Source organism: Pinus tabuliformis, chromosome Q (genome assembly GCF_031772625.1).
Source record: "Pinus tabuliformis cultivar Carrire ecotype Pingquan chromosome Q, CPIR1, whole genome shotgun sequence".
NCBI classification, from domain to species: Eukaryota; Viridiplantae; Streptophyta; class Pinopsida; order Pinales; family Pinaceae; genus Pinus; species Pinus tabuliformis.
Genome location: NC_142296.1, coordinates 933176905 through 933202191, shown reverse-complemented (window position 1 = coordinate 933202191; position 25287 = coordinate 933176905). Strand labels below are relative to the sequence as shown.

At 42.0% G+C, this 25287-nt stretch overlaps 1 protein-coding gene across 5 annotated transcripts in view; it reads right to left on the bottom strand.

The window, feature by feature from the left end:
• LOC149222526 (reticulon-like protein B12) overlaps positions 1-25287 on the bottom strand; it is a 293109-nt gene that overhangs the window by 82940 nt on the left and 184882 nt on the right. For 2 of the 5 annotated variants that reach the window (XM_089385494.1, XM_089385493.1), the window contains exons 5-6: positions 4334-4403; positions 3662-4095 (exon numbers count right to left, since the gene is read on the bottom strand). The exons of 1 other annotated variant lie outside the window; for it this stretch is intronic. In XM_089385494.1, the coding sequence (XP_089241620.1) occupies positions 3926-4095; positions 4334-4403 (240 nt within the window). In that variant the 3' untranslated portion in view covers positions 3662-3925. Of the gene's footprint in view, positions 1-3661; positions 4096-4333; positions 4404-25287 lie in introns of those variants that run through there. 2 more of the 5 variants (XM_089385497.1, XM_089385498.1) reach the window with 1 other exon arrangement.

Here is a 25287-nt window from a genome sequence, read left to right as displayed (position 1 = left end):
CATCCAACCCCAAGAGAGGGATTTAATGCACGAACTCCCGCACATAGAACAACCCCAACATGCAGATGCTACACCCTGTGCAACTTCGATCATCTCATCCCGCTATCCAAGTCAACACATGAGATCTGACTAGGTAGCTCCGTCTCTCTCTCTCCAATGGGAAAAGGTGACCCAACATTGTTGCTTACCTTGTCTATGTATGCTTGAAGAGGGTTGCTCTGACTCTCCAATGTGCCCTCTAACTGTACCATTAGGGAATCCAACCGCTCCCCAATGTGAGCCAACTGGGCCGCTGACTCGGCACAAACCACTCACATCCCCTCCAACTCCTCATTCTGCAGCAGAATAGCCTCTCGTACTGATGTGACCTTCCTTTTTAATGCTAGAAGGTCGGACTAAAACTGATGACAGTACTCTGTGTGACCATCGTCCAACACCTTTGTATCTCTCGGCGCCTCATCAAGGGTGGATACGTCTCTTGGAACCACACCCATCTATTGTGTGCTACTATCACCCAAGAACGTGGACACAACCCCAGCCACCACCTCAACCGATGACATTACGAGGGTATGCTCTACTCTCTCCACTAAGATGTCAATCGGCACGGTCAAGAATGTCTCCAATACAGGTGACCTCTCCGCCATACTAGGTGTATCTACTTGCTCCCCAAAATCCTGTGTAGATGGTTGCACCCCCACGGCCTGTGCAACTCTAATGTCTCTTCTGTAAGGAAGAGGATAGATCTGGTCTGACACCTTCATCAATTGGGTCAAGAATTCGCGCATATTAAATCCCCCTTGAGCCATGGGTTGTTTATGGTTAAACTCGTCATTGTGTATACATGCACAAATCTTCCCTGATCTAGTTGGCTGCCCCATAGCTGGCCAAGATCATGGCTTTGATACCACTGTAATATTCCTAATGGAAATATTAAGTAATAACAGCCATAAATTTCTTACATGCAACCAAAAATCAAAATACCGCAAAATATCAGCACATTAACAATTTATCCCCAAAGAAGTTGAGCCATTTTATTATATATCATGGTAGGAGTACAATAGGTAAGAACAAGTGCACCTGGGCTTGCCAAAGGCAAGCTAGACAAATCCCAGGTGAGAAAACAAGGTGCCCAGATGATGGGAAGTGACTTCTCCTTTATGCTCTGCATTGCCCTTGAAAGTTGCACTGCTGGCTAGGAGAAATGGGTACTAAGGCCTCCTCTAGTGCTCAGAAAATTCCGAGTAACCCCGGTCTCTCCACCAATAACCCACAAAATACCCACAAAGGAATTGGCCAGATGTTGACCTCGGAATTTCGGTCCAATTTCCCCTAGCTCCTCTAGCTACAGGCTGAGTTGGGACCCTTGTTTGACCCCTCAAATCTGCCCAAAAAATACTACCAAATTAATCTTGGTCTCTCCTCAATAAACCCAAAAACAGATTTTCCTAGTTTTGAAGCTCCTAAATTGACCCCAAATGCTTGGCCTTCCTTCACAAGCAGAAAATGTAACCTGTAGCAGATGTTGTGTTTGTTGCTCCACCAAAATGTTTGAAAATCTCCCACAATCCCTTCCAATCTAACTCCAAATAGCCCCAGCTCCTCAAACCCCTTCACAAGCCACCCCACAAGTTGCCTCAACAAAGGACTGCGTAGTCCATGGACAGAATGATGCAGGCCCTCCTCCAGGAATTCGAATGGTTGTTGGGTGATGCTTTTTGTCCCTGCAAATCTCCCTCCTGTGCCAGAAAATTGATCAAAGAGTGCCCCAGCAACAATACAACCCCTCACTCCGGCTCTTCTCTCCTCCAATCACTACGTGGCTCCCTAAACTGCGTCCCAGCTAACTCAGAATTCGTGTTGTCTGCATGGTCTTCCTTCCAACTCCAAAAATGAGTAGAATTTGCCTCCCTAGGGTGGCACTCGTAGTCCACCAAAGAAGAGGGTGAGATTTCCTCTTGGAAACGTCTAGTGATAAACATAAGCAGCTTGAGCAACAAAGTGTAAATGTCAAATGATCAAAAGGTGCTCAATGATAATGCCTTCCTCTTATTTATAATTGCTGCTTTCTTCCTTCACGTGGGCCCCTCCACCAAGCAATTTGAGCTCCCTCCTTGGCCATTTGAATTTCTCCATCAAGGGAATGCGTATTTCATCATGGGGTGGTCCCCACATCCCACTATGTGATTAATCTTCCCTTTGTCTAATGTTTGGGGCCTCCATTACCACACAACATTAAATTAATTAATGTCCACCCACTTTTCCTAGGTTTGTATCCAAAATTTCCCCATCCATAATTTACAAAAATTGAGAAAGACACTTAGCAGATTTTTATTGGAAGGGATATTGCATACTCTCTTTGCCGAACATTTTATGACAATCTAATAAGAAGAAAAATTTGGAAGGGTTTTCCCCCTTGTGGAGTTTTTCCCTAGTCTTTGACCAAATTTGGTGTCTCTATTGTTATTGCTCTTGATTGTCTTCTATCGTACATTGCATTTACTGTTCTATCTAAAATTGCTATTGTTCATTGGAAGATTAAATTTGATTGCTAATTGACGATAAGATTGGGTTAAAGTGATTGTAACAACATATAACACTGGAATATTAACATGCATTACAGTAAGCTCTCACATTACAGAGGTATGCTATCTCGCACTCCAGTATGAAGCTCTCACATTACAGTATGCTTTCCAATATGAACAGATCTTGTTACTACTGTACAGACCTTAAGGTGAAGTTGGATACAATTGATATTCAGACTATGGTGAATACAGATACAAGAACCCCAGTGAAGTGATGATATGTTACAGACTTTTATATTATTAATGTTGCTACAGTCTCAAGATGTGAACTTATGGTTCAGACTTGTACCATTGGCAGACATACGAAGTTGCTAGACCGCCATCTGATATTGCTATACGATTTTGCATGCTGACATACGATATTGCATATCCAACATTACTTGTCCATACCCTAGAAGTTACTTGTGCCAACCTGTGATGTTGAAATGACCTTATATGGATATTAATGATATCCTTGGATGCACAAGACAGAGATTTGTACTGCAGTAACTTAGCATATGATATGACAATGCTCACAGTCTCCTTGATGCATGACAGTGATGATAATGCTCACAGCCTCTTTGATGCATGACAGTGTTCCGGATAAAGATCTTGATTTGTCTCATTTAGTTCACAAACGTAGTTGTGAACTGACATGAACAGGCCCTAGGAGGTACTATGTGTTTGGTGATGTCTCATGATATTTGTACTTTGTATCTCAATTGAACAATTGATGAATATCTAATAGAAGAAGAATCTGGTTGGGTTTTCCCCCTTTTGGGGTTTTTCCCTGGTCTCTGACCTAACTCCTAGTTCCGCTGCACTGTTGATGATATTGTCCTTTCTACATAATCGCTGATGATGTTATGATATAATGGGGTGAATGCATATGTAAATGTTAAAAAGTTTGTAAATGCAATTATCTAAAGCAAAGAACAATATAGCCTTAAGAAAATTAACAATTCTTTTTATGAAGTACTACTACAAATCAATGTCATTAACTCCCTATTCCAACAAATATGGCACATGATCACTAGACAAGCAGTGCACTTCAACCATTCACAAGACCAACAATTGGGACAATTCTTGGGGTCTCATAATAAGACGAAAAAACACCAAGATGTATATTAAACAAAAGCACCAGTATATTAAATAACTTTGACCCAAAATCATACAAGAAATTATAAAAAAAGGACGTCAAATTTCAATCAGGCAAGGAATGTAAAACCCCAACATCACAATGAAGGAACATTAATATATATCAACTACAACCACATCGGGATGCAGTAACTAAATGACTTTAGACGAAAATACCATAGATTAACATGAGAAAGTTTATCTTGATATACTTCTTCAAAATATGATTACTGTAACTTCTTTTCTTTTGAAAACCCCCACGAAACGTTGCTCAGAATGTATGTATCAAATTTCTCGTACTTGTTTCTAAGTTGCCTGCGTGTGATCTCAAGATATTTATCTATATAATCCTCATACTTCTCATAAAAAGCGGGAATTGTGAAAGAAATCAAGAGACCTGTGAAAAGCCCAACACGGAGACCAGCATCCATACAAGGCATTAAACAAAAGTATAAAACAGAAAGAAATAGAAAACCAACCCGCAATTAATGATAATGAAATGAACTTGATGGTTAAAATTCCCTTAAGAGACCCAGAAAAACAGAGCAGCCAAAGATAAAAGAAATAAACAGGCTTAATCATAATAATACCAATATATAGAAAAGAAAATGCTACACTGCAAGTCTATTACTTACTTATATATGCTATTGTAAGCAAATCAAACCAGGAACCAACTGTCGATATAATCCACAGAACAAAAGCCACCTGCAAAGAAGACGTTTTCAGCAAAAGTTAAAATTAAACCTATCCTCTGGTATATAGGAACCATCTAAAACATTATGGTCTATTTGTCACCAAAAGTTTTAATTTTTGTCTTGTATCTCAAAAATTGGATTAATGAATAAATAAAGTTGGCATTATGTTTCATCTTTTTTTTTATGTCAAACAAAATGTACATCATTTTTTATATTTCTTGACCATGTTGAGAATGGTGTAATCCTCACATTTGGCTACAACCAACTCCTGTGTCATTAATGAAATCATTTGTGGTATTACTAGGTTATGGCTCAAGCCAATCTAGTCAACTTTGATATGTAGGCTCGATAACCCTGTTGGGGAGTGCACCATACTTATGTTGGCCCATAAGTCCTCTGGAGAGGATGCACTACTTGTCAAATCTCTTTTGTAAATCATCTTTTTTGATCCTTGAGCAAAGGCTTTGTAATGCAAGTGTTTTAAGCCTATGGGTGTTGATTTCTGTAGCATCGGATGTGCTCTTGCCTCGAGATTTTGCAGAGAGGCTAAGACACATGGATTCTCCAATACCTAGAAATCGTTCGGGAAAATTCCACCTAGAGATGGTTTAATTGAAATAATTAGTTTTTTTAAATGGTTCCCTAAGTCTAAACTTGGGAAATTTGGTCAATTATGTAAGTTTTAACCCCATACAGAAATTACCTGCATACGAATTCTAAAATACAGAAAATAAACAATGCAAGAGCTTAACACATAACACACATATACACAGAGATTTTCCCCTGGATCCCAAAACCGGGACTACCAGCTTGATTTTTCATTATATTCCTTCCAATGTTACAATACATATTTATACATGCCGAAGCATCCAATACCATGGACCGAAAACCATCGCGTCCAAAACCATGTGCAAAAAACATGCACAAAACCATAAGTAGGTCCGCCCAACCTAATATAGGGTCCAAAACCAAAATTTTCTAGGGCGCTGCCCCGAACCCCATAGAGTGGGGTTACTTGCACCCCTCAAACCCCCTGTGACTCCCCCCACTACGCAATAGACACAACGAAGGGGGGGCTCTGCCGCCCTTCTAACCCCCAGTTAACTACGTGGGCTAGTTGTGGAAAGAATATAACACAACCAAACATTCTCCCACTTGTTGTTTTCTTTCCAAAGGGGGCCACAAAAGAGCTTAGTCATTTATCCAGCCCTGCAACGCCCATTGTTTCTCTACACCAAGAGAACTTCTCAGAGTTCACAGACTTTGTCAATGCATCTGCAATATTCTTCAAAGTGTCCACCTTTACCAGCAACATATTTTTGTCTTCTATCATATCCCTCACAAAGTGATACTGAACATCAATGTGCTTTGTCTTTGAATGATATGCAGGGTTCTTTGCCAGAAAATTGCACTTTGACTGTCACAGTGTATTCTTATAGCTCCCTGTACTAACCCCATACTTGAACACAATCTCTGCAACCAAATTGCTTCCTTGCTTGCATGAGTGGTTGCCATGTATTCTGCCTCTGTAGTTAATAGTGCCACTACAGATTGTTTCATACTCATCCAACTGACTACACCTCCAAATAGGTTAAACACATACCCACTTGCAGATCTTCTCTGATCCAGATCTCCAGCGTAGTCTGCATCAACAAAACCACGAATATCCAACGCTCTGTCCAATCCTGGATAATCACTAGTGCCACGTAAATACCTGAAAACCCGCTTCACTGTTGTCCAGTGCTCCTTCCCTGGTTTTGACATAAACCTGCTCAATACTCCCACTGCATGTGTAATGTCTGGTCTAGTACAGACCATCACATACATCAGGCTACCAACTGCACTTGCATATGGAACATGAGACATGTCCTCTTCCTCTTTTTGTATTTTGGGACACTATTCAGCAGATAACTTTACACCTACAGGAATAGGAACCTTCACCGGTTTACTATCCTGCATATTAAACCTCTGCAATATTGTCTCAACATACTTCATCTGGTTTAACCAGAGCTTACTCTTTGTCCGATCTCTTTAAATTTCCATGCCCAAAATATTGTTTGCAGCACCAAGATCTTTCATGTCGAATTTGGAAGACAAATGGGTCTTCAAATCCTGGATAATTTCTTTGTTATTTCCAACCAGCAACATATCATCCACATACAAGACCAGATAAATAACACGGTCACCAATTAATTTAAAATACACACAATGATCTAGTTTGCTCCTGGTGAAGCCAAGTCCCCGTATAAATGTATCAAATTACTGATACCACATCCTTGGTGACCGTTTTAACCCATACAGAGACTTCTTTAACTTGCATACCAGTTCTTTCTTACCCTTCACCGCAAAGCCTTCAGGTTGCTTCATGTAGATCTCCTTTTCCAGATCCCTGTGAAAAAATGTTGTCTTCACATCCATCTGTTCCACCTCAAAATCAAAAGTAGCAGCAACAGATAAAAGTAATCTAATAGAAGTTACCTTGGCAACAGGAGAAAAAATATCACCAAAAATTAATTCCCGACACCTGGGAATAACCTTTTGCTACCAACCGAGCTTTGTATTTCTCCACCTTTCCTTCTGCATTTGTCTTCTTGTTGAACACCCATTTGTTGCCAATGGGTTTCCTTCCAGCCAGCAACTCCACCAGATCCCAAGCCTCATTTTTGTTCAAAGATGCCATTTCATTAACCATGGCCTCTTTCCAGAGTTTTCCATCTTCTGAATCTATTGCTTCCTTCACAATTCTGGGATCATCATCAGTAATAGATAAAGCAAAATTTGAACAGAAAGAAGATGGACTATACCTTTCTTGCTGCCTTCTTTCTCAAAATGATCTTCTCACACTCGAACTTTGTGGCTCTTCATCTTCTGATTCCTCCTCTACTGTAGAGTCTGATTCTTCCTCCTTTAGCTCAAACTCTATCTTCTCAGGCTCCTTTGGTTGGACTTCATGTTTAATAACATCATTTACCTCTCTGAACACTACATCTCAGTTGTACACAACCTTCCTTGTTACTGGGTTCCAAAGCTTATAACCCTTTAAACCATCCTTATATCCAATAAAGATGCACTTTTCAGATTTACTATCCAACTTGGTTCATTTCTCTTTTGGAACATGAACATATGCATCACATCCAAATACCCTCAGATGTGAAAGAGAGGGTTTCTTACCAGTCCATACCTCTTGTGGAGTCTTATCCTCCAATGCCAATGAAGGTGATCTGTTGACCAGGTAACATGTTGTCTCAACCGCCTCTGCCCATAATTCCTGTCCTAACTCAGCACCACTAAGCATGCTTCTTTCCCTTTCCATCAAAGTCTTGTTCATTCTTTTTGCAACTCCATTTTGCTCAGGTGTGTATGGAGTAGTCTTCTGCCGTGCTATACCCCACTCCTTACAGAATTCTTCAAATTCGTTACTGCAAAACTTTCCACCGTTATTTGTCCTCAACACCTTTATCTTCTTCTTTGTCTGGTTTTCCATGAGAACCTTAAATTCTTTAAACCTATCAAAGAATTCAGATTTCTTCTTAAGAAAATATATCCATGCATTCCTTGAGAAGTCATCTATAAAGGATACATAGCACACAGACTTACCCAGTGATGGAACCTTCACAGGTCCAAACACATCACTGTGCACAAGCTCTAATATTTGTTTCGCCATCTTACCACCAGAGGGGAAACTCACCCGATTTTGCTTCCCATATACATAATTTTCACAGAAATCAAATTCCAGAGAGCTATAACTCATACCTTCTACCATACCTTTACCATGAAGTATTCGAAGGCCCTTCTCTTCAATATGTCCAAGCCTTTGATGCCACATCATGGTCTTCTCTCCAGAGACCACTAGATTTTCTGCTCCACTTTCAGGAACCACAGAACTGTTGCACCCATCAACAACAGTGCTATCTTGTAGCTTGTAAAGAGTTCCAAATCGAACTCCCCACATCAATACCAGTGCCCATTGAACCATCTTGTAGGTATCCTTCTCGAACACTGTTTTTACACCTGCATCATCCAGCTTGTTTACAGAAATCAGATTTCTGGCTAATGCGGTAATATGCAGAACACCTAGAAGTGTTCTAACCCTTCGACCTTGCAACTTCAACTTTATTTTTCCGCGACCAACGATTCTAGCCTTCCTGTCATTCCCCAAGAAGACATCACCACCATCATATTTCTCATACTCGCAGAACCACTCTCTATGGGGAGTGAAGTGAAAGGATGCACCTGAGTCAATCAACCATGCCTCGTGATCTACAAGTGTACTTGAAGGAAAGATCCCTTTCCTTTATCAGGAGCTTTAGATTTACAGTCCCTTTTGTAGTGCCCTTCCTTTCCGCATTTCCAGCACACCACCTTTACAGGTTTTCCTGGAGATTTAGATCTCCATCTAGATTTAGACCTCCCACTCGATGACTTATTTTTGTTTCTGTTCTGAGACCATCCTCGTACAAATAAGGCATCACCATTCTGGCTCTCCATATTTTTCCGTCTCATTTCCTCCGTCAACAAGGATGAGAATATTTCATCAAACTATAAGGCAGTTGCATTGCTACCTATTGCAATAACCAGACTATCCCACGAATCTGGTAGAGTACACAACAAACTAATGCACTTATCTTCATCTGAAATTTTAATATCAACAAATGATAACTGACTTACCACAGTATTAAATGCGTTCAGATGCTCTGTCACCGAGTCTCCATCTTTCATCCTCAGATTATACAACTTTTTTCGTAAGAACAGTTTATTCACCAGAGACTTAGATTGGTATAAAGTCCCTAACTTGTCCCACAAAGCCTTCGTCGTAGCTTCCCCTAATACATTCAACAATACTGAATCTGAGACATACAATCGTATTGTGCTCTTTGCCTTTTGATCCAACTTCTTCCATTCTTCATCGGATACTCTCGTTGGTTTAGTACCTAGATCTACCACGATCCACTGATCTTTATCCACCAACAGATCTTCCATCTTGAGTTTCCACAACTCAAAACTCTAACCATTAAATTTCTCGATCTCTATCTTTCCACTGCTCGCCATCTTCTTTTACCACTAGAATTGATCTCGTAGATCTCCCACTGAACAAGGTCTACCACAGGCCTGAGCAAAACCCCTCAGCGACAAAGGCGTCCCCTTGAAGCCAAAACAACTTTGATACCAAATGTAGGTTTTAACCCCGTACAAAAATTACCTGCATACAAATTCTAAAACACAGAAAATAAACAATGCGAGAACATAACACATATACACAGAGATTTTCCCCTGGATTCCAAAACCGAGACTACCAGCTTGATTTTTCATTATGTTTCTTTCAATGTTACAATACATATTTACACATGTCGAAGCATCCAATACCATGGACCAAAAACCATCGCGCCCAAAACCATGGACTGAAAATCATCGCATCCAAAACCATGTGCGAAAAACATGCACAAAACCATAAGTAGGTCCGCCTGGACCCCATAGAGTGGGGTTACCTGCACCCCTCAAACCCCCTATGACTCCCCCCGCTACGCAATCGGCGCAACAAAGGGGGGGGTCCACCCCCCTTCTAACCCCCCGATTAACTACGTGGACTAGTCATGGAGAGAATATAACACAACCCAACAAATTAAAGGGTATTAATTAAATCAGGTGTGAATCTTCTAGAAGAAGATGAGGATCAACTTCCGTTAATCTTAGCCATTCATTATGTTTGAATCCTGGTCGTTGGAGCTCCAACGAGAGATTATAAGGAGTTCGATAGGCACTTGGAGAACACATCTAATGAGAGATCGAAGATCGAATTTCTCAAGAGTAGCAACATTGAGTTGTCGGAGTGAGATCGAGTGATTTTCTTGTAGTGAGAGGTAGGGATGTAGACCAGAAGAGAGTTTTCCAGATCTAGGGAGTGCAAGGCAGAGAAGACAAAGAGAGATTGAGAGAGGCAGTGCAGAGCTTAAGAGGGAGTCTGAGATTCAGCTGGGAAGTCGAGTTCGAGAGGCAGAAGTCGGGGTGTGAGACCGAAGGGCCAGAGGAGCGAAGTTCCAGACAACAGGAAATCAAAGGAGGAGATGACGCAAACCCTAGAGAGGTTGACACAGAGCTGCATAGGTTGACGCAGAGGCTATGCAAAGCTAGTGTGGGGCCATCCATCTCGAGCCTAGATCAGATTCGGATCGCCAGGCGGTGTGAGATTTTTCCTCACTATCTCCTTGTCAGTATTTCTCTGTATCAGATTGCTAGTTTGGGCATCTAACGATTTGTACTCAGATTACTACTGCATAATAAATAAAACCCTCAACTACTGCACCAGTTTTCCCACATTGGGTTTTTCCGGGGACATTGTCCAAAAACAATTGTGTTGATGTGTGTGTTTATTTCTCTCTAGTGCAGTGTTTAGTTTCTGTAGTATTTTATTTTGTGTAGGCTGCAATGTGTATTTCAGTATTTTCCATAGAAAACAGCAAGTAACTTGTTCAAGTAATTTAACAAGTAGGTGAAATATTATCAGTTTGTTGCAGTAGCAATCAGGTAACCGATTTTTCACATGGTATCAGAGCACAGGTCGTGAGCAAAAGAGCTAAGTTGCAGAAAGGAAGAGGGAGTTCGAAATAACTGCAGAGGCAGTAATTCGAAACCCCGGAGGCAGCGCAGTCCTTGGGCTAAGGAGGTCAAAATTTAGAGGAGAAACCGATTTCTCTGAGTGAGTCGACAAAGAAATTCAATCTCCAGTTCAAAGCTTTCCAGAGGCAGAAGGGAGTAGCGTATTTTCATTGCAGCGCAGATCTTTAGTTGGGACGCAGATATTTTGCAACAGTTGCTGGCATAATAGCATCAGAAGGAGAGAATAGCACATACTGAGGGAATTTCTTCCTCAGAGGACTTCCAGCCAAGAAGTCTGAATTTTTCTGACAGAGAAGCAGCAGCTGTGTGCGAGATTTCTCACTCCAGAAGGGAGTGTTAATAGTTGGGCAGCAGCTGCACAGATAAGAAGAGGGAGTAGTTCAACTTTTTCAAGACAGATGGCATCAACTTGGTTGAGAGATTAATATCGATTGGATGGAGCCTCCAAATATGTGATCTGGAAGACTAGGATCTCCTGCCATATAGATGAGCATGATCTCAAAACTTATGTCAATAGTGTGGTAGTTGTACCTGGCGATGCAAATCCACTCAAGAAGTACAAGGCTAAGATGGCAAAGACTAAGAGGATCATTCTCTACGAGGTTCGAGATCATGTAGTATTCCATATAGTCGGCAAGGATACTGCCCGACAGATGTGGGAAGCCTTAGCTATGTTGTACAAAGGATCTTCCGAGCAGCGAAAGATGTACTTGGAGGAGAAGTTGAGATGCACGAGGATGCAGAAAGGGGAGCGAGTGGACCCCTTCCTTACTGTTAAAATTTCTAAGTCTAACCCATTAGAAATTTTCCTACACTGTCTGGTTTATTTCACCTACTTGTTTTATTCTTTAACAAGTTATTTAACAATATAAATACTGAAAATAAACACAAATGCAGTCTCAAACATCTATAGATAATCAGCTGAAAGAAATAGGCAAACACACAAGGGACACCGTTATTTTTGGATAATCGTCCTCAGAAAAACCCAACTTGGGAAAACCGGTGCAGCAGTTCTAAGGGTTTTATTATTAAGCAGCTTTCTTGAGTACAACTAGGTGCCAAACTGGCTCACCTGGCAGAGAAATCAATCTGGCAATAATACCTCTCTTCGGAAGCAGATATTCAGCAAGTTTGCTCCATGAAAATCTCTCCAACGCCTCTTTGAGGCTCTGCATCAGCCTGGAACCCTCTACGTCAACATAGAACCCTCTGCGCCAACCCTTTGATGCTTTGTGCAAGCTCTCTGGCCCTCTGCGCCACTCACACAGGCCCTGATAGCCTTTGCGCAATCCCTCTAGCCCTCTGCATCACTCTTGCTAGTTCTACATAGCCTTCTCTGCCTCTGCGTTGGTCCTTTAGCACTATCTCTGCCTCTTTGTTATGCACTCACTGCCCCTCGCTGCAACTCTGATCAGTGGCTCGATTTCTCTTAGCAAACCCCGCTCCAGAAAATCGAACTGACTGATCAACTTGGTGTATCTCCAACTGACCCTGAAGCCTTCTCATATACTTTTTTTATTGACTCTTCAACAACCGAGATTAAATCTCTAATACTAAACCATTTCTGGGTCTTGGAGACCTCATGTGCTTTAGCCTCTCCACCAATTTTTATGGCTAGAAAACATCCAATGCTACCACAAATCAACACTCCCTCTTAGCGAGGAATGTGCTCTAGTAATTCTCCACCACTGAACATAACCCTGATCATCCAGCACCAGTACCTGTGTTGATGCTTGGACTCCTGCCCAACATCCTCTGCACTGCTGCCTCCTGTACTACTGCCCATGGCTCTGCCACTGCCACAGCTACATCTGTATCGCAGCTCTATCTACATCCTTGCTGATGTTGGTCCTTTCTCCCAACACTGCATCTGCATTGCAGCCCTCTCTCATCGTGCTACCCATAGCACTACTATTGCCACTGTTGCACTGCAACTCAGTTACTGAGACGTTGGTAACTGATCTACCCAACTCCTGACATCCTTGTCAGGCTAGAAGCCCTCCTGATGTTGAAGCTCTCTCTATTGTTATACTATGCTCCCTCTGCTACCTTTGCGCTGCTGCAACAACTCTATGCCTCTCGCACTGCTGCAAACACCTCTGTGCCTTCTTGCACTACTGCAACCTCCTCTGTGCCTCTCGCACTGCTGCAACCCTCACTGCGTTGCTACATATCCCTGCACTCTAGCACTGTTCTGCTGCTCCATCCGCATCTTACTTCTACCGACATCCGTCATCCTGCTACTGTCTCTCGGGGCTCTTGTAGCCGGATCTGATCCAAGAGTCTGGGTACCTCAAGGATCCTGCCCCTATATCTTTTGTAGTCCTCCTAACTATAGCTCAATGTCTCCCCACCTCTTCTCTAGAGGTACATGAGCACTCATGGCATAGTCGTCATCATTCTCCACTTCCTTCTCCGCCTTAGTCGGCGCTGCCTTGGAGTCAAAAGCCTCTCCTTTATTCTTTTTCCTGGGACATTGGGTTGCATAATGGCCCAGCTCCCCACAATGGAAGCAATTTATCTTGGAGATGTCCTTCTTCTTCCTCTTCCCTTATTGTCCCGCAAATGCCAAATTTGCATCCTCTTCCTCCTCTTTCTTGATTCGACCTCCTTTGCTGCTACTTCTCGTCTTGGTCAGCTGCCTGATCTCTTCTTGGAGAAGAGTTGCCCATAACTCTCCCCATCCTAGAATATTCTCTCTGCCCAAAATGCTTTGGAGGAATGTCTCCCACTCCTCGGAGACTGCGTTCAGGGCGGTCCTCACCATTAGCTCCTAATCCGACGTGGCCCCTATGGAAGTAAGTTGATCCCGAATATCCTGCAACCTACTGAGGAATAGATCTATCTGCTCCCCCTTCTGCATCTGATACAACCGCAGTTGATTCTCTAGTAGCATCCTCCTCTGCACAGAAGTGCCTTGATACAATGTCATCAAGGTATCCCACATCTCCTTTGCCATATTCTTCTCGGCAATATGCTGAACTACATGATCCTTGACCCCATCAAGGATTATGCACTTTTCCTTGGCCATTGCATCCTCATACCTTTCGTTATCAGCTGGGTCGACTGGGATAGCCACGGTTCTCAAGGCAAAGGCCTTGATGCGATGTCTATCCAAAACAGACAGGATCCTGGCCTTCCAAATGACAAAGTTGGATGCCCCATCCAACCTGTCGTGATCCCTCAATTCGTTCATTGCCATCTCTGCTCTTCTCTTCAACTCCCTTTGAGTCTCTACTTCCCTCCTGGAAGTTCTCTCCTAGACTCCCTCTAAGTCTTGATTGCCCTCCTAGAAATTCTTCTGCCAACAGTCGAATCACACCTCTCTGATCCCCTTTGCTCCTGCAACACTGATCTGGATTTCTTGGCTAGAAATCCGCCTAGGTAGCGACTCCCTCTACCTTGGTTCTGTCCCGTTAGGTACTGTTCTACTTCGATAGCAACAACACCTCATTAGCTTCACAATCCACAATCTGTCCACAGCTCCCTAGGCCCCAACAGCTACAGAAACTGAGCCTCTTAACTCTGTGTAATCTTGACAAGGTTGAATCGCTCCTCTGGCCAACTGCGTCACTCCTACCTAGCTGAGCAGGATGACGTGGCTCCTTATGAGTCTCTTCTACCTTCATCTGCCTCTGCGTTGGCCCTCTCTCTGGCTTGAAATGATAATGCAAGCCCTCTGCGTCACTCCTCTGCTACTTTCTACTTAGGAACAACTTCTATCTCTCAGGACAATTGTTTCTGCTGCAAATCTTCTGATTTAGTTGGTGCCTTTAGCTCTCTTCTGATCTGCAATCCTCTGATACCATGTTAAAATTTCTAAGTCTAAGCTGTTATAAATTTTCCTACACTATCTGGTTTATTTCACCTACTTGTTTTATTCTTTAAAAAGTTATTTAACCATATAAATACTGAAAATAGACACAAATGCAGTCTCAATCATCTACAGATCATCAGCTGAAAGAAAGAGACAAGCACACAAGGGATGCCATTATTTTTGGACAATTGTCCCCAGAAAAACCCAACTTGGGAAAACCGATGCAGCAGTTCTGAGGGTTTTATTATTAAGCAACGTTCTTGAGTACAACTGGGTGCCAAACTGGCTCACCCGATAGAGAAATCAATCTAGCAGTAATACCTCTCTTCGAAAGCCGATATTCGGCAAATCTACTCCACGAAAATCTCTCCAACGCTTATCTGAGGCTTTACGTCAGCCCTCCTAGCCTCTGCGTCAGCCTAGAACCCTCTGCGTCAACCTAGAACCCTCTGCGCCAACCTCTGATGCTCTGCGTAGACTCTCGGCCCTCTACGTCACTCACGCAGGCCCTGATAGCCTCTGCGTGGCTCCTGCTGGTTCTGCGTAGCCTTCTCTACCTCTGCGTTGGTCCTTCGACACTATCTCTACCTCTCTGCCATGCACCCATTGCCCCTCACTGCAACTCTGATCATTGGTTCGATTTCTCTCAGCAAACCCCGCTCCAGAAAATCGAACTGACTGATCAACTTGGTGTATCTCCAACTAACCCTCAAGCCTCCTCTTATACTTTTTCTGTTGAGTCTTCAATGGCTGAGATTAAATCTCTAATCAACGGCTAAGATTAGATTTGGCTTGATCCATGTCATTTAGAACCTTCTCACCTAGTTTTATATTAATACCCATTAATATTTTTATTTTCCTAAGTTTAGACTTAGGAACCCATTAAAAATATTAATTATTTTAATATCTCTCTAACCAGGCGAAATTTCCCCAAGCCATTTCTGGGTCTTGGAGATCTCATGTACTTTAGCCTCTCCACCAATTTTCATGGCTACCCCAAATCAACACTTACGAGGCTTCAGGATGTTCGGGACCAGTTGTATTCAGTAGGATCAGCACCCCAACCCTTAGAGTTTGTACGATTAGCGCTAAATAGCATTTCTGAAGAATGGCAAGTTTTTGGCCAAAGTATCCTAGGTAGACAAAAAATGCTAGATTGGGAGAGTATATGGGCTGATCTACAGGAGGAGATGAGGCGTGATCTGGTGAAGGCCACAATCAACCACAGCAGCAGCAGTGGGACGAAAGCAGTGAAGGAAGAGGAAGACATGGCCCTTGCATCAAAGGGGCAACAGGAGCAACACAGAAGAAAGAAGGATATTTCGAATATCAAGTGCTTCTGGTGTAGTGAGTTTGCTCACTACAACACTTAGTGTCCTCTCAGGAAGAAGGACAAGGAGGCGAAGTAGGATCAAGAAATTGCATCCACTGAGATCGACAGGTTGTCCTCCAGACTGGAGGAAGAGTTTGCCATGATTGCCGAGATGCCCCCAGGGATGAGGTGGAGTGATCTGGAGTTGTGGCCCCACAAAGCTACAAGATGGGAAGGATTCTTGAGGAGGTCCACCTCATGAATCAATACTTTGCCATGGAAGCCCATAGTCAACAATAGCAAGATGGACCAGTGTCGGTGCAGTGAAGTGCCCAAGTGACAGATGCAGTAGCTAGTAGCAGTCAGATTCTGAGCAGTGCAAAGCAGAGTTGGCAGCATTGCAATCGACACAGAGCAGAGTCAGCAACAACGCAGAGGCTTCAATGATAGCGCAGAGTCTAGTAGCAGTCAGAATTTGGATGACGGAAGCATCATGCTGAACATAGTTGGATCAGTATTTTGGATGCTTTTTTGTTGCAGATGTTGCAGTTGCAACTTGCAGTAGCAACAGATGGACAGAGGGTTGCAGTGCAAATGCAGTAGTTGACAACAGTTCAGCAGGGTCAACAACAACACAGATGCAACTCATATCATAGTTGTGCAGTAGAGCCAGACATCAACAGCACCGCAGGAGATGGTGCAGAAACAGAATGATGCTTCAACAGGTTGCAACGCTAGAGCACATTCCTAGCTAAGAGGAAGTGTTGATTTCTGTAGCATCAGATGTGCTCTTGCCTTGAGATTTTTGCAGAGAGGCCAAGACACATGCATTCTCCAATACCCAAAAATCGTTTGGGAAAATTCCACCTAGAGAATTAAAATAATTAACTTTTTTAAATGGTTCCCTAAATCTAAACTTGGAAAATTTGGTTAATTAAAGAGTATTAATTAAATCAGGTGTGAATCTTCTAGAAGAAGACGAGGATCAACTCCCAGTTAATCTTAGCCGTTGATTATGTTTTAATCTTGGTCGTTGGAGCTCCAACGAGAGATTATAAGAAGAACTTCGATGGGAACTTGGAGAACACATCGAACGAGAGATCAGAGATCGAATTTCTCAAGAGTAGTAGCATTGATTTGCCAGAGTAAAATCAAGTGATCTTCTTCCAATGAGGGGCAGGGATAGTAGACTGAAGAAGAGTTTTCCAGATCTATGGAGTGCAAGGTGTTGATTTGGGGTAGCATTGGATGTGCTCTAGCCATGAAAATTGGTGGAGAGGCTAAAGCACATGAGATCTCCAAGACCCATAAATGGTTTGGGCAAATCCCACCCTGTTGGAGAGATATTAAAATAATTAATATGTTTAATGGGGTTCCTAAGTCTAAACCTAGGAAAATTAAATTATTAGTGGATATTAATATAAAATTGGGTTAGCCCCGGATGCGGGTGGCGGGACGGCAACGTTGGGCATGCCACATGCTATGCATGGGCTGCCCCGTGTAGACAATACGGCTTCCATATGAAGGCCGTCAACCGGCACTTGAACCCCCAGCTGCGATTAATGGAATTAATGGTGCGGGCGGTAGGTTTATGGATCTGTACAGGGCACTTAATGCGCGCCTGTTTCGAGAGCATGAGGCAGAGCATAACAAGAGCGATGGAGGGCGTAAGAAATGTATGTCTGGAGAATTTGGGAAAAGAAGGAATTGCAGAGAGCCGAGGCGGTGGCAGCTCCGTCGGGTTTCTTGTGGTTACTATCACTGCCATAGCCTCTCTGGTTACTGGTCTTGTAGTCGGTGGCACTTGGCTCAATTGCTGGGTGAGAACCGGAATTGGTCCACCTTGCCACCAAGGAACGGGTCTCAGAGAGGAAATTGGGTACCAGAGAAAGATTTGGGAAGTAATAGGTTCAGTCTTCGACTCCAAGCTCACCTGCACACACACAAGAGCAGAGTCAGTTTCACCATGGTTAAACTCCGTCAGCGACAGCCGTGTAGGAGAGGTCCAGCTAGAGGCTCTTCCTCGCGAGCTCCAGCAGTGGATGAGCATCACCACTGTTGTTGCTGCTATTGCCATCGAAGAGCCAAAGCTACTCCACTTCCCATCAGCCAGTTTTTGGAGGTTGGAAGTGCTAATGAGGACAACTCAGAGCCTCCCTCCTTTGGCTCAGTGGTTTTCACATTGCCAAGTGCTGAGAGCAACCCAGGGCTCAGTGCCCACATCTCAGTTATGTTCACAAGAACTCTGGAAGAAAATGGGGAAACTGCCCCTCAAAACTCGCAGAAGAAGCAAGCGGAGGGCAAAGGCAAAGAAATTCTCCAAGGAGTACAGGAAGCAGGGGAACAAAGCTCCGCTTTGGAGCCACCAGCGTCTGAGGCTGGACAGCACGAATCGTTTCCTCCTGTGGGACCAGCTCCTCCGGATATTGATGAAGAAACATGGCGAAAGATGTGGGAGGGTAGACCAGAGGGAGAGGGCTGGGCGTATATCGTGGAGGACAACAGCCTTGCCGACGAAGCTGATGCCTTCTTCGCGTCCCTTCCTTCTTCCTCAACACATCGTAAGGATTAAAATTGACACGGGTAATTCTCTCTGGCGCTTTCGTTTTGATGGCTGGCAGTGGATGCCTACATATTCGCCTTCTGTAATTTTGATTGGGAGCTGGTCTGGTCTTACTTTCAGTTGGTCAATTCTCAATTTCAATTTTGTCTGGTTGCTAAGTCAATCCCATCTGGCAATTCGCCCCTGGTTGTTAAGTCAATCCCATCTGGCAATTCGCCCCTGCGTGGGTAGTAATGTTTTGAATCCTCTTCCTGGGGCTCCAAGGGGAGCCCGCTGACGTCTAATTCTGGTTTTGCATATGTGGTCTGGTGCTGCCCCTGCGTGGGAGCGTTACTTCTGTGCTTGGTCTGTTTGGTTTTGTGAAGGCTTTCCCGGAGAGGGAGACCTCAGAATTTTGTTCTTGGTTCCCAGAGAGCTACCAGAAGCCCTGGAAGACTTGCTTCACAGTTTGTAATTTTCACTTGTACAGTTAATATATGAATTAGATAGCCTTTATGTAGAAAAAAAAAAATATATAAAATTGGGTTAGAAGGTTCCAAAAGTCATGGATCAAGCCAAACCTAATCTTAGCTGTTGATTAGAGATTTAATCTCGGTCATTGAAGGACCAACTGGAAAAGTATTAGAAGAGGCTTGAGGGTTAGTTGGAGAACACACTGAGGGAGACCAGTGATTTTGATTTCTGAAGCGGGGTTAGCTGAGAAATTCGAACCAGTGGTCTGGAGCGCAACAAGATGCAACAAGTACGGAACAGAGAGTCAGGAACGGCCACAGAAGATCATCGCAGAGGTTGGATAGGCAGACGCAGAGCTTCTCAGGCAAACACAGAGGTAGTAGACTGCACAGAAATTAGAGGGCCTGCGTGGGTGACACGGAGAGGCAAGAGCTAACGCAAAGGGTCTGGGAGCTACGCAGAGATCAGCTAGCCTGACACTGAGACAGGGAGAAGTGCTAGAGAATTTTCTCTCTGTTGGGTAAGCCAGTTTGGCACCCAATTGTATTGAAGAATTGCTGAATAATAAAATCCTCCCTTGCTGCACCGGTTTTCCCACATTGGGTTTTTTCGAGCACTGTTGTCCAAAATATCTGTGTCGATGTGTTGATTCTTGTGCATGTGTTTGTTTCTGTATTATGATGTGATAACTGCAGCAGAATTTATTTTAATGTTTACTGAAGGATTTTCATAAATAACTTATTGGGAAATAAGTAGGTAAAATAAATCAGTTGTTGCAATGAGAGAATTTTCACATGGTATCAGAGGGAGTAATCAGAGACATGAAGGGAAAATCAATTATGGGTCGAGACCATGTTGCAGAGGCATCTACGTCAGGAGACTCGCACAGATTTTCAGAAAATTGCACAAGAGAAAGTGATTTCGATTTCTCTATGTTGCCTTCCAGGCTAGAAGAAGAAGTGGCTTGTGTGACTAGCTCTGCATCATCAGAGGTATGGTATATAGACAGTAGAGCCTCTAGGCATATGACGGGAATCCAGGAATGTTTCTCAGATTATTGGGAGGAGAAGAGGAACTTTCAGATCACCATAGAGAACAAGGCAAAGTGTACTCCAATAGGGATGGGCACCATAGTTTTTCAAACAGAAACGGGAGAGCGGTTCCGTGCTACCAATGTGCTGCATGTACCGGGATTAGGGATGAACTTACTTTCTGTGTCGCAACTTCAAGGCAAAGGCTATGACATTTTCTTCATCAAGGAGAAAGTATACATCAAACACCTGAGCTGGAAAATTGCAAATTAGGATCAAAAGTAACAGGGTGTACAGACTAAAACTAGAATCACCAATGGCACTAATATGCAGTCATGGAGACAAGAATTTGAATGAACTATGGCACAAAAGAATGGGACATTTTCACCATGGGGCTCAGAGAATTCTCAGGAGCATTGTAACAGGAGTTCCAGATCTTAGTACAGAACGAGATAATGTATGCAGAGTATGTGCTCTAGGAAAGTATGCCAAAGCAACATTTCCCAGAAGTAAAAACAAGTCCAACAGTGTACTAGGATTGATACACTCAGCTATTTGCGAACCCATGTCCACTAAATCTCTTAGTGGTGCCGAGTACTTCCTCACCTTCATTGATGACCACTCAATGAAAACTTAGATTTATTTTTTGAAAACCAAGGACCAGGTTTTCTGTCAATTCAAAGAGTTCAAGGTTGTGGTGGAGAATCTGACCGGGAAGAAAATAAAATTTTTGCACTCAGATAATGGTGGACAGTATATCGATAAGGACTTCACTGATTTTTGCGCTAAGGAGGGCATCATAAGAGAGTGGACAACACCTTACAATCCGGAGCAGAATGGAGTAGCAAAAAGAAAGAACAGGACTATTGTAGAAGTAGCTAGAGCCATGATGTGTGATCAGGGTATGCCAAAATTCATGTGGGCAGAAGCATGCAACACAACAGTCTATGTTTAGAATAGAACTCCTCATCGGGCATTGGACAAGATTACTACAAAGAAAGTCTTCACAAGGAAGACACCTAAAGTCAGTCATTTCAGGATATTTGGGAGCTTGGCATATTGCCGCATACCCGAGGAAAAGAGGAAGAAGCTGGATCAAACTACAAAGAAAGAATATCTAGTGGGATATAGCAAGAACACTAAGGCATACAGAATCTATCTTCCAGGGAGTAGGTAGGTAGTAGTTCGACGAGATGTGAAGTTCATGGAGGACATGGCTTTCAGAAAATCTCGAAAAATGCCTTCCGAGGAGCAATCAAAAGAGGAACTGTTGGTCAAACCTCTTCAACCAATGGAAGAAAAGAATTCTTCCTCAGGTCAGGAAGAATCTCAGGATGAGGAGGAGCTAACAGAAGCACCTCATGGAAGAGGAAAAACAAGCAGGGAACTTCATCAGATTCTGCGAGATGCAGAGGACTTCATCGATGCACCAAGGAACAATAAGAGGGAGCGAAAACAACCAAATAGATATCAAACATTAGTAGCTAAGGATGGGGAGCCTGCCAGTTTTCAGGAGGCAGCTCAACATTAGGTTTGGCTGGATGCGATGGTAGAGGAGTACAACTCCATAATGGTGAACGATGTCTGGGAGGTAGTGCCAAGGCCTCAAGACAGATCAGTGGTAGGTTCAAGATGGATCTACAAGATCAAATACGCTGCAGACGGCAGTGTTGAGAAATACAAAACTAGGTTTGTGGCTAAGGGGTATGCTCAGAAGGAAGGAATTGACTAAAAAGAGACCTTCGCCTGGTAGCCAGGTATACATCTATTAGAACCGTGATATCTCTTGCAGCACAGATGGGGTGGGAGATTCATCAGATGGATGTCAAAATGACATTTCTGAACAGAGTGATAGAAGAAGAGGTATACATTGAACAACCAAAGGGCTTTGAGACACATGAGAAGAAGTCTCATGTATGCAGACTGAAAAAAGCCTTGTATGGGCTGACACAAGCACCTAAAGCATGGTATGGTCGAATCGATGGCTACTTGCAGAAAATGGGCTTTGTCAAGAGTGACGCAGATCCAAATCTCTATTGTAATGTCCCCTAATAATAATAAAAATAATAAATAATATAATATAATATTAAAATATAAGAAAATAAATGATAAACAATAAAGAAAATATAATAATAGCAAATAAATAATAAATAATGAAGAAAATATAATAATAATAAATAAATAAAATAGTAAATAACAATACTAGAGTTCTAAATAAATATAAATAAAATAAACTATAAAAATAGTAAAAATAAGTAAAGTTATTAAAAATTAGAAAGGAATAAAATAAGAAAGAATTATATTAAGAGAATTACTAAATTAAGTTAAACTTAAAATAAAGAAATAAAAGTTCCCTGTTGACACATGGAATGTGTGCATGCGGTTCCCCTTCCAATGTTTTGTGCAACTGAGCCTACGGTTGGGTGGAGAGTCGTCCCCGAAACTTTGTTGCGGTTAGCAGGATTCAAATAGCGTTCAACTCCGAAATCACAAGGAAGGAATATCATCACCACAAGTAAGTTTTCTCTGCTCATATTTCCGAAATTCGATGTTAAATAGTTGATAAATTGCATATTGATTATAAATCGCATAATTAATCTAATTAGTTGCATGTTTTAATTTCGGGGTTTTAATCACTAAAATTTCCTTGGGGAGGGAAGATTACATGATGAGATATTAAGTCTCAAGATAATGAGGCTCATTTGAAATTTAATGATGTACTTAAATCAGTTTACCTACAGTGTAAATGGTCAACTTTGAGTTGAAAGAAGTGGCAATGATTATTGAAAAGTAATTGGTATCTTGATGAAAACATGACACTAATGGTATTAATGAGATAACCTAGATCCTAGATGGATGTTGAATGATCTTATTTCATAGTTTGTATTCATTGTTTATACAAGCAAATGAAATTGATTTTTCTAATGAATCATGATAAGAATGCTTATAGTGTATTATTGCTCTATATTTTATATGTATTGAGATGATTCTCATATTTATGATGTTATGATATGAGGTTATATTGACATGTGGTTCATTTATTATGTGATGATATGTCTTTGATGTTGATGTTATAACTTATGAGGATATTATGATGTGAAGCATGTGGTAATTGCATGCAGATTTTATGACATGCAAGAGCATGCAGTTTTTATCAGTTCTTTACTATTCAGAATGTGGTGATTAACAATGATGTTATCTTATCATGATGACATGCAAGAGTTGGCATGTGGATTATTTCTATGATACTATGATTATAACTAATGCAGTTGTTGCATGTTGAGATATGGTGACTGACAGGGAATCCACAAATGGGTCGAGACAGCCGGTTTATTTAATAATCTCGTGGGAGCCCATACTTGCGAGGGAGAATATGTAACACCATATGGGTTGGGGACAAACTCAATCAACACTACATATGCCAGTGGTTCCTTTGTCTTGTATAGCTCTTGATGGATAGCTCTTGAGGGGCTATGGGACCATCTTGAGGAGGCCAAGTGACTGATATTGTAGACTAGGTGCCTAGTATTGGATTGGGATGCCGAAGTCTGGTTGGGGTGTAAAGACTTCGATGCCTGGGGTTGTGCGCCTTAGTAGTTGTGGAGGGAGTGGGCCAACCTTGTGAGATGCCCGGAGTCGTTGACTACCATATCGGATGCCTGCCTTGGGGTAGATGAGGTCTGAGTTAGGCGCGAGGCTTAGAGCCAGCCTTGGACTAGGATATAGACCAAGGAGGCTTATGCTTGATTCCGAAAGTGAGAAAAGGACAGAGATTCCTTTAGATTTCCCAAATGTTGTGAAAACTTTTGATGCCTGCTAGTTATGCTAGTTCAGCAGAGGGTGTAGGGCAAACATGAAGTAATAAATAACTAAATAAATAAAATGCTAAATAATTCAACTTAACTTCGGGACGAAGTTCCTTAAAGAGGGGGAGTATGTAATGTCCCCTAATAATAATAAAAATAATAAATAATATAATATAATATTAAAATATAAGAAAATAAATGATAAACAATAAATAAAATATAATAATAGTAAATAAATAATAAATAAATAAAATAGTAAATAACAATATTAGAGTTCTAAATAAATAAAAATAAACTATAAAAATAGTAAAAATAAGTAAAGTTATAAAAAAAGTAAAAAGGAATAAAATAAGAAAGAATTATATTAAGAGAATTACTAAATTAAGTTAAACTTAAAATAAAGAAATAAAAATTGCATGTTGACACATGGAATGTGTGCATGTGGTTTCCCTTCCAATGTTTGCTCTATTTAATAGACGGTGAGGAAGATGTGAGATCATTCCATCATTCCATGCTTTCATCATCCATTCTCTTGGGAGAAAAGTGTTGTGAGACAAAGGATTCCATGGCAGTAGTACGTTGATTGAGGGCTCGGGGGTGGCCAGTTGTAGCAAGATTTTGTGCAACTGAGCCTACGGTTGGGTGGAGAGTCGTCCTCAAAACTTTGTTGCGTTTAGTAAGATTCAAATAGCATTCAACTCCGAAATCACAAGTAAGGAATATCATCGCCACAGGTAAGTTGTCTCTGCTCATATTTCCGAAATTCGATGTTAAATAGTTGATAAATTGTATATTGATTATAAATCGCATGATTAATCTAATTAGTTGCATGTTTTAATTTCGGAGTTATTACATCTACTATCTGGTTGTAGAGAATGAGCCTCTAATCTTAGTATTATATGTGGATGATCTCTTCTTGACAGGATCATCCAGGCTCATTGGGGACTGCAAGAAGAATCTAGCCACGGAATTCGACATGAAGGATTTGGAACGAATGCATTCTTTCCTGGGGTTGGAAGTTAGGCAGCAAAAGGGGGAGATCTTCCTTGGTCAAGGGAGACATGCTACAGAAATCCCAAGAGATTCAGGATGAAGGACTGTAGACCCATGGCTACTCCAATGATCACCAACTGGAAGAAGATTGATGCATCAAAAGACAAGGATATTGATCCCACTTTATATAGGCAACTCATACGGTCCCTAATGTATTTGGTCAATACTAGGCCAAACATTTGCTACACTGTCAACACCCTTAGTCAGTTCATGGTGGAGCCAAAGAGGGAGCATTGGGCAGCAG